The following is a 15,319-nucleotide window of genomic DNA, read 5'->3' as shown; positions in this document are numbered from 1 at the left end:
GGCATGAAATGATCCTCTTCGGCAACTCAAGCTGGAAAAATACCAGGAGACTTTTAAATGTTTGGTGCTGATGCCTAAGAATTTTGATCATATCGCTATGCGTGCTCTGGGCAAGAGCCTAACATTTTTTTGACATTGGCTCCTGAAATCTGGGCTCTGGTCCCAAGGACTTTTCATTCCTCACCCCTCCACCCCAAGCCATAAGGCTGAGCAAAAATGCCGCCTCCTCCAATCGTGGCAAATAGGATAGAGCATTTCAGATGATTTGGGGAGAAGGATTATTTGCACAGTTTGAGGGGAAGAGTTCAGTGAGTGGCAGTAAAAGTGGCCTTTTCTTTAGTAAAGTTGAGTTTGCCAGCACCCTGCAAGCCCTTGGAACGATGTGGTGTTGTAACGTTGGGGTGTTTGCATGTTACATTTAGTGAGGGTTCAACATCCAAACCCATGTACACAAATACACTCATATAGTTATTCACATGTTACCTTCAATGTGTGCACAGTCCGCATACGCAATAGTTGAGCAACGCGTGTACACTGTCTCACACAAACACCTGTGCATTTGTAGTGGCAGCTTATACCTGTGTTCAGTGTAACGTGTGAACAATTTTATATAGTGTCATTCTAGAAGTGTTGGGGGTGAGGGAAGGAGAGAAAGTGATAGTGGCCACCATTTAGTCATTCAGGTTGGTACATGTCGTTCTTCTACACCCCCCCCCACCTATTTTATCCCCACAAGAACCCTGTCAGGTAGATTAGGCTTGCCCAAGGTCACTTGCTGAGTTTCATGGCTGAGTGGAGATTTAAACTCTGGTCTCCCGAGTCCTAATCTCGCACACTGGTGTGGCAGGAGAGGATGGCAAACATGGCAGGAAGACAATCTGTTATATTTTGGGAATGGCTCATGTTCATGTTATTATGTAGCTGCATTCTTTTATACTTTCTGGACCATATTAGAAAGTAGTTGTGTTCTATGTTATAAATCAGGCATTACTAGGAGTTGCTTTCCAATTTATTTCTTATCCACACAAAAATTGGTGTGACACGAGCAAATTTTTAATTTGAAAGTGTGGCCCCGGGGGGGGGGGTGGATTGAGAACCACTACTCTACCCTTTAACAAACTACAATTCCCAGGATTCTCCAGAGGAGGGAGGCATGTGTTTTAAATTTATGGCGTGAATATGACTAACTGTCATGGGTTTATTTATAAGGGTGTGATTAAATTTCCCTGAAACCAGCCCCTATTGCTGCTCTTCACCCAGTTTCTTTTTCTCACCTGAAAACATCCAGTTCAGCCCTGGTTATCAGTGCTGGGCATATTCTGCAATAGTTAAGTTCTGAATTTGCTACTGGGTGCAGCTTTCAGCACCTAAAAGATCTAATCTTTTACTCAATTTATAACAAACAAGTAAACAGGTTTCTTGCCCTCATGGCTATAGACATGGGCTTGCAAGCATGCAAGCGATTCCTGCTGAAATCTTGGAAGTCGAGGGTGGGAGTAGCAGCAAGCAGGATTTCCAGTGGTCGGGAGATAGGGCTTTCACAGGAAAGGGAAATGGGGTGAGGGGTGGGGAGAGAAGTTGATGGGTGGGGTGGGGGATGAATGGGAGAATAGAGACAGCCATGCCTGTGTGCATGTTCAACGCTGAAGATTGTTGTCCTTCGCTGTGCATCTGTAGCCTAGAGCACATACATCTTGTTATATCAAAACTCATCTCTGCGGTGGAAGGTTGATAGTGGTGGTGGGAACTCAGATAAAGAGCCCTGGGGGCCATGCATGATTATCTATACAGCTATGATGATTCTGGTATTACTCCAGCCAGGCTCTTGCAGGAATAGTTAAATTTTATTGCAATAAAGGAATCTGTGCAGTTGAGTCTCACAGCCATGGAGAATAACAACCTGCAGCCCAGGTCAGGCAGATCCATTCAGCTGAGCGTTAAGAGTCCCACGGCCAGATTCTAGCAAGGCTTTAGTCCCTTCCTGCTTTTTCTTCAGTGTTAGTGTTGGACCTGGGTTGTGGTGGTTGTTTTTGTCATTGTTGTTAACTTTCATGCTACAGAAAAGCCACTTCTGGAAATCTAGAGAAATTTGAAGTTTAGTCCTTGTTCCCACTTTAATTTTTTTTAAGGGGGACGAGTAGAATCCATTTGCAACCCTGTTAACTTGGTAAATCTCAGGAGTTTTGCATTGTAGTTCCATGTGGCAGAATTTAGGGCAGTATCCCAGGATACAGTTCTTTCCTGCTGTTCAGAATTTAGGGTGACATGGTGGTGTATTGATCAAAAAGCCAGAGTGCCATAATGCAACAAAGTACTGCAGTATAAAAGGAATGTTAAAAACTGGGACAGAAGAGCTAGCATTGTAACCAGCAAACGTAGCACAGTAACCCACATATCTGAAAGCAGCCTAAATTAGCAGGTCTCCAGGGTCTTGGACAAAGGAAGGTATTTCCTGTTTCCCACTACCAGATCCCCTTAGGTCAGATCCACACCATGGAGCATTCATTTGGGTGCTGGGAACTGTAGCTCAGCGAGGTCTTAACAAAATACAGTTCCCAGAATTCTTTTGGAGGGAGCCATGGGTATTGGAGTGGTGTAAGAGAACTTGAAATGGATGGTGTGGATGTAATCTTACCTGGAGATGCCAGGGCTTGAACATGGGACCTTCTGCATGCAAACTTTCTACTCCACAGCAACTGATGTCCTTGAGCTTGAAATTACCGTAATACTAAAAATGGAACCGTCACATTTTGGAAGCAATGATTGTTTTCTTTCATTTTAAAGAATGTATGTCCCACCCCTCATCACTAGTGATCTCGGGGAAGGTATCAGCAGTTTAAAATGCACTAAGCAATAAAAGTGAAATACAATTAAGAATCTTGGCTATGTTGCTCCTTACACAACACGCACATACACAGCCAATTCAGAAGACCGGACTGAAGAACAAAGTCTTCAGCTGGTGCTGAACGAGCAGCCTCAAGGCCCAGGCAGTACTATTTGGAGAGATGCATTCCTTCAGATACCCAGATCCTTAGCCATTTAGCATTTTAAACTTGGAACTAAGACTCTGAACTGGGCCTGATGAGAACTGTTGTTATATGCTTTTCTGCAGACATTCCCATTAATACTTTGGCCGCTGCATTTTGCAGTGTCCATGAGCAGTCCTCAAGGGCCACCCCACATGGAATGAATTGCAGTAATCCAACTTATAGGTAATTTGTGCACCGATCTTTATGGCCAGGCATTCTCTTCCCAGAAGTGGCTGCTGCTGGTGAAAAGGCCAGAGCTGGAAAAAGGCACTTCATACCACTAAAGCCACCTGGGCCCTAGCTACAGAGGAAAATCTAGGAGAACCCTTCAGGCTATGTACCTGGTCCTTCAGCGGGCATGCAACCCTCTCTAGAACAAGCTCTTTCTCTCTGTTTCATCAACCCAGGAACTACCAATCTGCAGTATCTCTAACTTATCTAGGATTTATGTAGCTTCAGTGTTTTGGCCTTCCTCCATCTCATTATTGCCTCCAGACACAAACTTCACCAGGTGGCAAGGAGAAACAGAGCTGAATGTCATTTGCATATTGACATAGTTTTCTTCTATGTGTTGTAATTGTATATCTAGCCTGACTTAAGACAGACAAAACCTGAAGTTATATACTGTTCTTGTTCAGGTTATACAGTATTATCATTTTCTTTTATCTCTGGACTTGGTTTGAAATATTTAAATGACTCTGCCAGCAAGGGCCTTTGGCTCTTCTCATCTCATTGTTCTACAGTGAGATGATGGCTTGACATGCCAGCCAGTCTATAAGGGTTTCCCAAACAGCATGCATCTGTTTTTTTTTGGACTACAACTCCCAGAATGCCTTGCCAGCAGGACTGGTGGTCAGGGATGATGGGGACTGTAGTCCAAAAACAGCTGGAGAACCCACATTTGGGAACCCTGTAAACCTGATGCTTGCAAGAAGTAACAGGAGATGGCTTTATTGATTGTAGCTACACTTGGCTTGGCTCCTTGGCTGGCCACTTTTCAGTTGTAGGCTTGCAGGATCAGCCTGAAGATCTAACAAGATGATTTAAAATATAGCACGAACTGCGTCTTCCTTTGGTGCTGAAGAGCTCAGAATATCCTTCAGAACTGTCAGAAAGGAACCATATGTTACAGTGCATCTCTGTTTCTCCATGTGATGCTGTTGATGATGGTAGCTAAAGTGGGTGCAGCAATGAACACAATTATTTTTTTACTTTACCTAGTTGGCCAGTTTCTACACATTCTCCTCTCTATCCTTCATTCATGCAAGGAATAGGCATGATCAGAATTCAAGGAAACCTTTCAGCCAGGCAAAGTTGCTCAAGGAGGAGGCAGAACAATATCAGAGATGGGTGCGGCCTAGGGCCAGATAAAGAGGCCTGATGTGGCCCTCTAGGCCCAAAGATTATAAACCCCTGCTTTATAATCTGCAACCAGCAGCCCTCGAGCCAAATCTGCCTTCTAAAGAGATTCTCCTGGTTCCTCAGCCTCCAGCCCTAAGGCGTGTTTGGAAGGAATAGCAGCTGTGGAAGGCCTCCTTTGCAAGAGGAGAGGGGAGCCAGGCCCACCACCAGGGAGAGGGGAAAGCCCTAAAGAGATTATCCTTCTGATCTTAGAGCCATTTTCCTAAAGGTGTGTGAAGTCGAGTAAAGGAAGCATTTCGAAAACAAGGTCCCACTTGGCCTACAAGTCTGTGTGCAAACACAGGCTCATTCTCTCTTTTCCCAGGGCCTTGTCGATAGGAAGGAAGGAGGGACAGGCCTGCGACAATGGGCCAGCGGGAGTTGACTCAAACAGCCAATTCCTGGTGATTTCCTCTCCCTGCCGAGGGGGCCAGAGAAAGTGGGAAAAGGAAGTTCAGCCGAGGAGGACTGGAGGCAGGCGGATCAAAAGGAACAAAAGGGGCAGCTTCCTAAACTATTTTCAGCCCTGGCATGGCAGGACAATCCGCCTGAAGAAGCAGCCGCCTTGCAGATTTCACCTTGCTGCCGATTTCAGAACTGGACTAGGCCGAAAGACAGCAGGGGTGGGTGGGTGTCTGTTGCACAGACCAGGGTGCTGTGAAGGCATCTGCGTGTGGTGTGGATGCCCCTGTGCATGCTTTGACACCGCTGGTGCTGCGTGTGGGACCCCAGCACTCATGGAGAAGGCAGGATCCTTGCTTATGTCCTTGCACCGAGCAGGTAAGTAACGCCAGTGGGTGGAAGGGGGTGTCAACGGGAAGGAGCTTTGATGTGCATGGAGCAAGGTGTTGAGTCTTGTTACCTCACTGAATGCAAGGATGGCAGCAACTGCTGCCGAGGGTGTTGCTAGCTTTGCGCTACACTCGCTATGAATTTGCACCCAGTAGGAAGCTATAGAAGCCCCTTTATCGTTGGCATCCTTCTGTCTCGAGAGACAATGGAGTGTACCTCCGAGGGTGAAGTCAAACCACTGCAAGAGCAGTACCAAAGTGACTTCTCTGGGGCGCAGTCCTGGGCAGTGTGTTTGGAGGTCCTGGGCTGCCCAGATGACAATTAGACCCTGCTCCCGGACTAGGTCACAGATGTGTGTTGGGCAAGAGGGGCTAGGTGAAATGACAAGATATATAGCAATCTTCCAAGGCTTTGTTTTGGAGACAACTGCAACACACAGCAGTGTTATTGGGTACAAAGGAAGCTGGCTTCTACCCCATCAGGCCATTGGTCTATTTAGTTCAATAATGTCTCCACTGACTGGCAGCAGCTCGCTGGAGTTTCAGACAAGAGTTTTTCCCAGTCCTGCTTTGAGGTGGCAGGAATTGAACCTTAGACTTCCTTCATGCGAAACCGGTGCTTTTACATTTGAGCTATAGTACTTCTCTTTTATTAAGCACATGTGGTAATTTGTGGGTGCAGGTGCAAATTTAGGAAAAAATTACTGTAATTGAACTAGAAATACAGTACATCTTCCGTGAGTGGGTAACCAATTGACCTGTGTTCTTGCTCAGTCTGTAATCCAAGTGTAAGGTCACTGCTCTCCCTTATTATGGCTCATTATTTTTAGACAGAGCTTCAACTGGATAGTCCTTAAAATAGAGGACTGTCCTCTGCAAATAAGACACACTGCATGCTAATACTGTAGAGAGAGAAAACTAATGGGATGTTATTAGTACAAATCTCTTATTTGGTGGGGGAAGGGGGCAAGAGATTTGTGTCTTCCCCAGGCACGCAACTTTTTGCATGCATATCTGGTACTAATACATCAACAGTGGCACAAATGCACAAGCTTGTCTGCTTTGTATCTTTGCAATAGCAAACTGGGATCTACAAAGCTGCCTTTGTTTTTCTTAAAAAACAAAAACAAAAACAAAAATTAAGTTGTTGTGTTATCTATCAGTTTTGGGCAGGGACAGGAAAGGTGGGTGGGAACAATTTGATAGACTTGAATCCCTGACAACATCTCTGCTCTTTTTCTGCAAGAGGACAGAGTAAGACAGGTTGTTTGAAAGATGAGATTATGGGTTTGCAAGGCTAATCAGTGCTGAAGGGAATTTCAGAAAGGAGAGGTGGGTTTTCATGCTTTCCCGGTCAGTGGAAACTTTTTTCAACGGGGTAGGGGACCTCAGGCTCAGGGGCCAAATGGTGCCCCACATACCCCTTTCTGTCCTGCCCTCAGGATTCTCCCCAGAGCATGCTTTAGGCTTCTTTTAAGTGCTTTTGCCTAACCAGCCTTGAACTAATGCCTCTGACTTGTCTGGATGGAGGATGGAGATGTATTGGGGTAGGGAGGAGGGTTTAGAAACCTCTGCCTTCTTATGTTGCTGCAATGTACCCTACTAAACAAAGGTAAGAGTCATCCTGAGTGTTATATCTACTTTGCCTCTGGCCCTGCCCAACCCTTGCAAATGGCCATATGCCCTCATGAAGCAATGCAACCCTCAAGCTAAAAAGGGTAACCGCCCCCCCCCCCAGGATTGCATAGTTATTTCTGAAGAATCTTTCCAAGTATATAGGTTGAACAGGTTTGGTGGTGGTGGGGTAACCTGGCACATATGAAGCTGCCTTGTTTATTAAGTGACACCACTGGGCCATCTGGCCCGGTGGCATCTGCTGTGGTAGCAGCTTTCTCGGCTGTCTGTCAGGAGCCCTGCTCTTCACCTGCTACCTGATCCTGTTTTTAATGGAGAGCTGCTAGGGATTGAACCTAGGATCTTCTTCATGCAAAGCACATACACTGCTACTATAATGTTCAAATGCAGCGGAGACAGCATCAACCCCTCTCAAGTGCTTTCCCCATCCATTTCCTCAAAATGTGAAATGCTTCTTTCTCTTTGCCCAACCTCAGAAACTGTTCAACCTGTTACTCCCAGACTCGGTTTTGCAGGTACAGGTGTGCACCCTCAGGTAATTTTTTTTAAGGGCTGTTGCCAGGTTAAGGAAATCTCAGTTTGGTTATGGGTATGAGCTAATAAAGGGACGCGGGTGGCGCTGTGGGTTAAACCACAGAGCCTAGAACTTGTCGATCAGAAGGTTGGTGGTTCGAATCCCTGCGACGGGGTGAGCTCCCATTGCTTGGTCCCTGCTCCTGCCAACCTAGCAGTTCGAAAGCATGCAGTGCAAGTAGATAAATAGGTACCAGTCTGGCGGGAAGGTAAATGGTGTTTCCGTGTGCTGTTCTGGTTTTGCCAGAAGCTGCTTAGTCATGCTGGCCACATGAGCCGGAAAAACTGTCTGCGGACAAATGCCGGCTCCCTCGCCAGTAAAGCGAGATGAGAGCCGCAACCCCAGAGTCATCCGCGACTGGACCCTAACAGTCAGGGGTCCCTTTACCTATGAGCTAATAAAGCAATTAATTGTTTCAGCCATGTTCAGACCTTCTTATAAACATCAAGTAGTTAAAAATGTGGGTGGGGTCTCTCTCTCTCTCTCTCTCTCTCTCTCACACACACACACACACACACACCCCACCTCCAATGATCCCATACACATCAGCGCAGCTTGATCAGCTCCTGGCCTTTCTATGTTCAGTAGGATGGCAGGTCTGCAGGGGGCATTTACTCTCATCCACCTGAGTCCGCCAAAATGCGAAGAATTCTATGTGCATTCAAGTGAATGCAGCTAAAAGGCCCACACAAACTTTCTATGCTCTACATGTGAAAATCAGGGCTGCTGTGCACAGGAACCAACATGCACAGAGATTTTTTTTTTGGGGGGGGTGTTTGTGTGTGCACCCTACCCCTATCCCCACCTTTTAACTATTGCATGTTAAGGCAGCATGTTCAAATGTGGATATAATATGATGGACATGTGCGTTGATTGTAGTAGGCATCACCTTAGAAGATGCATTCCCTCCTGTCATAATTTCTCCTTTAAGAGGACGCTTTCCAACTGCAGTTTTTACAGGAACTTTAATCTTACAATGCTTTCAAAAATAAAACTAGTTTTAATTGATTAAGAAAACCAATCAGTTACATAAACAGGTTGGGTTATCAGCTTCATGTATTGTAAAATGGTAGAAGCATCTATTTCAATAAGTGCAAATTCCAAAGAATAGCTGCATTTTGCTTCTTGAATTGCTTGAGGTAGTGTGAATTCAGTAGATTCCCCTTTAAATGCATTTCTCCCACATCCCTATGTGCAGAGGAAGAATGAAACGCTCCACTTATCCTTCACCAGCTTGTTCTCTGTCTGCATCATAAGGCTCAGCCATGACTATCTCTTTCCTTGGCACTACAGGACAGCATAATGCCTGATGTTTTTTTTTAAGTTCCTGGAGACACCTTCAGCATTTAAAAACATATGTGTGACTGAAGGCCTAGGATTTTGCAGCCCTGTAGTATCATTATGCATGATCTTTCCATGCATGAGACCTTCACCATGGTCAGAAGTACTCAAAAGAGAAAGGAGTCCAAGGTAGATGGGAGTTTCTTAAAGGTGAACCATTGAAAGCACAAATGCAACAAGAAAGAAAAGTGAGTGGTATCTAAAGAAAGCAGTGTGCCTGCATAAGGAGCTTACAGATGAGCTGAGATTTAAGAAGGGCATGGATAAGAAAAGGAAGAAAGGGAAAATCATGAAGGAGGAGTATACAAGAGTATTATTGTGGAGAAGTTGGTAAAACGTGGGCTGGACAATGTACCTGTTAGGTGGATTTGTAGCTGGTTGACTACTGAACCCAAATAGTTCCTCATCATCCTGGGAAAAGGTGACAAGTCGGGTGCTGCGGGGTTCTGTCCTGGGCCCATTGTTGTTCAATGTGTTTATAAATGATTTGGGTGAAGGATTTGAAGGGATGCTCATCAAATTTGCAGATGAAACCAAATTGGGAGGGCTAGCAAATTCTACAGACGATAGAATCGGGATTCAATATAAGCTTAACATACTGGAGAACTGGGCAAAAACTAACAATATGAATTCAGATAGGGACAAATGTAAGGTTCTACACTTAAGCAGGAATAGCCAGCTGCACAAAACTAAGATGGGGGGACACTTGGCTTGCGGGTAGTACTTGTGAAAAGGTTCTAGGGGTCTTAGTAGAACACTAGCTTAACATGAGTCAACAGTGTGATGCAGCAGCAAAAAGAAAAGAAAAGAAAAGCTAATGCTGTTCTAGGCTGCAACAACAGAAGTATAGTGTCCAGATCAAGGGAAATAATAGCAACACTATTCTGCCTTGGTCAGACCACACCTGGAATACTGTGCCCAGTTATGGGTGCCACAACTTAAGAAGGATATTGACAAGCTGGAATGTGTGCAGAGGAAGGCAACCAAGATTATCAAAGGCCTGGAAACCAAGCCTTATGAGGAACAGTTGAGGGAGTTGGGTGTACTTAGCCTGGAAAAGATGAGACTGAGAGGATATAGGATCCATCTTCAAGTATCTAAAGGGCTGTCACATGGAAGATGGAGCAAGCTTGTTTTTTTCCTGCTCCGGGAGTGGGGAGGGTAAGACCCAAACCAATGGATTCAAGATAAAAGAAAGTAGATTCCAACTAAATACCAGGAAGAACTTTCTGATGGTAATAACTGTTTGACAGTGGAATGGGAATTCTCCCTTTTTGGAGGTTTTGTTAAGCAGAGGTTGGACGGCCATCTGTCATGGATGCTCTATTTGATATTCCTGAATTACAGGGGGGTTGGAGCAGATGACCCTTGGGGTCCCTTCCATCTTTACCATTCTGTGATTCCATGGCTACCATGCAAATTGTTCAGTTGTTACCTTGCAAAACCTCCTTTGCTTTTGCTTTTTATTTTTTTTGCAATGCAAAATGTTTGTTTCCCACTTCTTTTCTGTGTAGAACAGATGTTATCATAAATAGCTCATCCCACAAGCAAACCTCCCCGAGGGCTGCCATCGTATGTGTGTATAGGTTGGACTTTCCTCCTGAGTAAACATACTCTGCATTGTGCTGTAATTAGGTTCCACTCTCACAAGGCTGGCAAAGGAGACATTCAGGGACCCATACTAGAACAACCTCATTTGCCCTGTCTTCCTACTTAAAATCACTCCAGGGCGTATTGCTGCATATCAGCTTCATCCTATGTAGTCTCAGTTTGCCCTTATAGAACTCATCAAGGAGGAGGAAGAGGACAAAACTAGGATCATTTGGTTCTGCCTGTCATTGGCTCTGGCTCCACCTACTTCTGGCTTCCCAATAGACCCCCAACTACTACTGCCTGTAGGACTGTTGCTATTCTGTCTGTCTGGGAACAGTGACACCTTTTTTTCTCCTGAAGCCTACCCTGACCTCTCCCTTGTAGGGATTCCCTGCCTGCTTGTCCCTGGCTGAAGTTGTTGGGAGTGCGGTTGCTGCTTGCTTCCAGCCAGCCTTCCATCACAGGGAGAAGGCAGCATTCCTGGTAATTCCAGCAACACCGATGAGGTCATTTAGGCAGGCAGCAGGCTTCACCATGCCATTAAGTTGTCTTTCTATGTCTGATCTCACCTCTCAGACTGTATCATGGGCCTCTTTACTCCCACTCTGGCTTGTGGGTAATTTCCTTGAATTGTGTGTAGAGGTCAACTGCAAAGGTATCTGGATCAAGGGAGAAAGGAGTTCCCGGGGGACAGGGGTGGTGTTGGAAGGAAGGAAGCAGCCGACCTGATGCCCAGTGAGTCAACCTGTAAGTCACCTTGGGTTGTTTTTGACCAAGGCTACTGGGAAATGTAATAAATCATCATCATGGCTAGGCTAAAGATGTGGCCAGCCTCATGCTCCAGCTCCACGTATGAAACTGTGCTATACCATCGGTCCATCTAGCTCAGTATTGTCAACACTGACTGCCAGTGGCTCTCCAGGGTTTATCAACCCTACCTGCAGATGCAGAGGATCAAACCCAGGGCTTCAGATGCTCTACCAGTGAGATAATGGTTCCTGCTAGTGCAATGGTTCCCCCAGCCCTCAATCTACCCTAACCTCTTGAAAAGTGCTGGCTCCTTAAGAGAATCTTTGCTGTTCCCTAAGAATTCTTTTCTTTCTGCAGCCTTGCCATGTGATATATCTGGAGGTTTTTTCTTCCCTCCCTGTTCTTGAGGTCTTGGAGTCATGCGATTCGGAGGGCGTCTCTGAATAAAACAAGCTGGAAGCTTGCTTGTTTTCTTAGAGGAAAAAACCTCTGAATAGCTTGCAAGCCTTGTGGCAGATGCCTGCATGCTAGAACAGTAGGGCAGGTGCTGGATACATTGTGATGGGGGAAAATAGGGGGAAATCAGTGCAATTCAGTTGCTATTCATCCCTATAGGCATGCAGATCAAAGCCTTTGGTTTTTCTTGGGGTTTGGGTGGGGTTTGAGGGAGGGGTGAAGTGGTTCCTTTTTCATTTTCATCTAGAAGGAAAGGGGTGGAGATCTCAGATCAGCCAGAAAAGGCGTTCTGAATAAACGTCCTAGATGCAGGCTCCATGAGGACTGTTGCATTATTTTCCAGGTTATCTTGAATGAAAATTGCAGCCACCTAGCCAGATTGCCAAAACTGATAAAAGGTTTTCAACTAGCTGGAAGCTCTCTGGGGAATGCTAGATGTTGCTATGGAATTAGAACTGCTGGCATGTGTTGCTTGCTTCTGCAGCCCCACGGCTGCCTGCCCAATCAGCCCCCTTGCAAATAGATGGATTACAGATAGGAGACAGAAAACACAATACTTGGGTGTGGAGTGCTCTTGTTCAGGGTGCCCAGCAGCCATGTGTGCCCTTTCCGAGATATTCCATTTCCATTCCCTAACTGACCCCTTCCTGCAGCCAGTCAGCATTCTGAACCTATTCTCAATCCTCATTGGGTTAGTCAAGATTTCCCCCTTACATACACACACACACACACACACACACACACACTGAGCATGGGTGGTGCCGCTTTGACTAAAGCTGTGTACACACCATATATTTACAGCATGCCCTCAGAAAGAATTCTGGGAATTATAGTTTACCCGTACGAACTGTAGTTCCCAGCACCCTAAATAAACTACAGTTCCCAGGATTCTTTGGGCCTCTGTGAGAACAGGATGCTGGGCTAGATTCCTGATTCCTCAGGGCTCTTAACTGTAAGAAGAAAGTGGCCACATGCAGTGAGAGGGGCAGAGCTGAGAACATCTTGCCCAGCCCCCCCCCCAAACCTGGAACCAGCAGTAGACTAATGCCAGAAGGTCAAAGCATCTGAGAAACAACAGAGCTTGACACTGGTGGAGAAATATCCTAGGGCAAGTGTTGAGGGGAGCAGGAATGTGCTTTAAATATGTGGTGTGTCTGCAGCCTATGTAAGAACTAGCACTCAGAGAACAAGCTTGCTATTGCTATATGCTGGCCTTTGCCAACCTGGTGTTTTGGACTACAACTCCCACAAGCTGGCTGGGATGGACGGGAGTTGTGTTCCAAACCATCCAGAGGACACTAGGTTAGTGATAATAAAGACACCACAAATCAAACAGAAAGTTTTAAAATGCTCAGAATGAAATGGTTTGCTTTGCTCAAAATGAAACAGAGCCGGGAGGAGGCAGTATGATTTTGCGCATGGGGCAGAAGGGACTGTTAACACAGCACTCCTGGTTTTTAAAAGAGGTGCAGAGGAGCCTGGCAATTGCCTTGATTCTTTCACGTTGCGAAGGGAGAAATCAAGCCAGGCACATGGCATTCATGACATGCTGAAGGCTCATGATGTCATTGGAGCATGTTGCCATTGGCTGAACAATGATCCTGAGGGCAGGAGGATGGGTTCCTTAGCAACCTGCTTTCAGAGCAGCTTCACCCTGTTGTGGGTGTCACAGGAGGTCTGTTCTGCAGGGGCAGGCTGGCACAAGGGCAGGCTGGCACACGACAGCTGTGCTCTTTGCCCCTCCAGGTTGTGTGCCTGGGCACGGCGCCATCCTGTCGTGTCCCTTTAGGTGCCTTGCTCTCAGCCGTTCCACTCGTCCGTCGGAGCTGTGGTTTGCCACCATAGCCAGCAGGTGGAACTTATGCGCCTCTCAGACAGGCTATTAGCAAGCTCTTTGGCCGCCTGCCCTGGCTGAGCTCTGGAGCAGCACATGGTGTACTCAAATGATGCTGTGCATCTCCCATGCTCTGCGGGGCTGGACTGCAGGTCTGTAAGGGCAGCACACATATGCACACATGCACAGGAGCGCACACTTCCTGCTAGTGAACTGGCCGTGTGTGTGCGCGCACTGTTCCACCCTGTACTTCTGTGGAAAGATCTTTAGCCAGGTCCATTAAAAGGAAATGTTCTTTGGAAGGGATTCTCCCTCCCTTTGTTTTCCAGTTATTTCTTGTTCAGTTATTCTGAGAGTGCTGATGTGGTGGTTCCTGCCCCATCACCACACTTCCCCTTGTCTTTTATCCACCAACATCAAATTCTGTTCTTTTTCAGATGCTTTGACCTTCTGGGATTAGCCTAGTGCTGGGTTTTTCTGTTTTGGAGAGGAACCCTGGGCAAGTTGATCTCAGTGGGCTCAGTCTTACTGATTGTGACCTCTTTCTTCTGCCACTTAAGAACATAGGAGCCCTTCTGGGTCAGATGAAATGGCCCATCTGGTCCAGCATCTTGTTCCCACGGTGGCCAACCAGATGCCCATGGGAAGCCTGAAAGCAGGACCTCAGCAGAACAGCTTAGAATCTTGGAATTTTAGACTTGGGAGGGAACACAAGAGTCATAGCTCACCTAGTCCAACTCCCTACAATGCAGGAATGTTTTGCCCAGCATGGGGCTTGAACCAGTGACCCTAAGGTTAAGAATCTTCATGCTCTACCTTCATCTCAGCCCTTGTGATTCCCAGCTACTGGCTATTGCTGACTGCCAACCTAGCAGTTCAAAAACACATCAAAGTGCAAGCAGATAAATAGGTACCGCTCTGGCGGGAAGGTAAACGGCGTTTTCGTGTGCTACTCTGGTTCGCCAGAAGCGGCTTAGTCATGCTGGCCACATGACCCGGAAGCTGTACGCCGGCTCCCTTGGCCAATAAAGCGAGATGAGTGCCGCAACCCCAGAGTCGGTCACGACCGGACCTAATGGTCAGGGGTTCCTTTACCTTTACCTTTAGCTAGTCCCTTGTCTCTCCTCCTGGGCCTGATTCACTTCAACTCTTAGAAGGAGCCAATGAGATGCGGAAGAGGGTTAATGCTCCATCTTCTTGCTCCTCCAACTGTTTGCTCACAGAGGGCAGGTGAGCAAACAAGCAAGCAGTGCCAGGAGGCAGGGTGTATAGCTCAGTGGTCAGAGCATCTCCTTCGAAGATCCCAGGTTCAATCCCTGGCATCTCCAGGAAGGACCTTGTGTTTTTGCTTAGCAGGGAAGTGTCCTTGAGCTCTGCCTCTCACTGGTCTGGGTGGAGCATAGAGCATGTCTATAAATGCAAAATTTATATTCATCGTTCTAACCACTTTTAACTCTGGGGCTGAAAAAAGGTTCACCACCAGTGAGCTAGATGGACTGTTTCCTTTACTTGTTATAAGGCCACTTCCTCTGTTCCTAAGGAGGAGGAGGGGCAAAGTTAGAGGGCATAGAAATTGAAAGTGGGTAATAGGTGACCTCTTTTTACTATGCAGCAGAAAATTCAGGATGGCTCCAGGGCCAATCAGACCGGGGGGGGGGGGGGGGGAGGATAGTCATTTGTCCTGGACCTCAAACTCAAAAGGGGACGATCCTCAGATTTAGTTACTTGCTAATTTATTGGCATTTAACAAGTTTAGCAGCTTGTTTTTATGTACATTGAACCAAAATAGTGGCATACACTCCCAGAACTGCAAATATAAGCAAATAAGGGAAAGTGGCTTGTTAAAAGACATGGGGGTGGTGGTTGTTTTTTGGTTGATGGATATAGATTTCCTCAAATGAAAGAGTTAAGAATG

At 46.3% G+C, this 15,319-nt stretch overlaps 1 protein-coding gene and 1 long non-coding RNA gene across 5 annotated transcripts in view; one reads left to right on the top strand and one right to left on the bottom strand.

Annotated features, from left to right (window-relative positions):
- NHSL2 (NHS like 2) overlaps positions 1 to 15,319 on the top strand; it is a 105,441-nt gene that overhangs the window by 56,081 nt on the left and 34,041 nt on the right. The window contains exon 1 of one of the 4 annotated variants that reach the window (XM_079962321.1): positions 5,057 to 5,210. The exons of the other annotated variants lie outside the window; for them this stretch is intronic. Coding sequence (XP_079818447.1) covers positions 5,168 to 5,210 — 43 coding nt within the window. The 5' untranslated portion in view covers positions 5,057 to 5,167. Of the gene's footprint in view, positions 1 to 5,056; positions 5,211 to 15,319 lie in introns of those variants that run through there. 4 annotated transcript variants of the gene reach the window in all.
- On the bottom strand, positions 1,620 to 4,321 carry LOC307208049. The gene is made up of 3 exons (XR_013834948.1): positions 4,247 to 4,321; positions 2,636 to 2,728; positions 1,620 to 1,959 (listed from the first exon to the last, which is right to left on the bottom strand). It is a non-coding gene; the product is annotated as an uncharacterized lncRNA (long non-coding RNA).

The sequence above is a fragment of the Podarcis cretensis genome (genome assembly GCF_951804945.1).
Source record: "Podarcis cretensis genome assembly, chromosome: Z".
NCBI classification, from domain to species: Eukaryota; Metazoa; Chordata; class Lepidosauria; order Squamata; family Lacertidae; genus Podarcis; species Podarcis cretensis.
The sequence above is the reverse complement of the archived record's forward strand: the minus strand, read 5'-3'. Positions and strand labels throughout refer to the sequence as shown.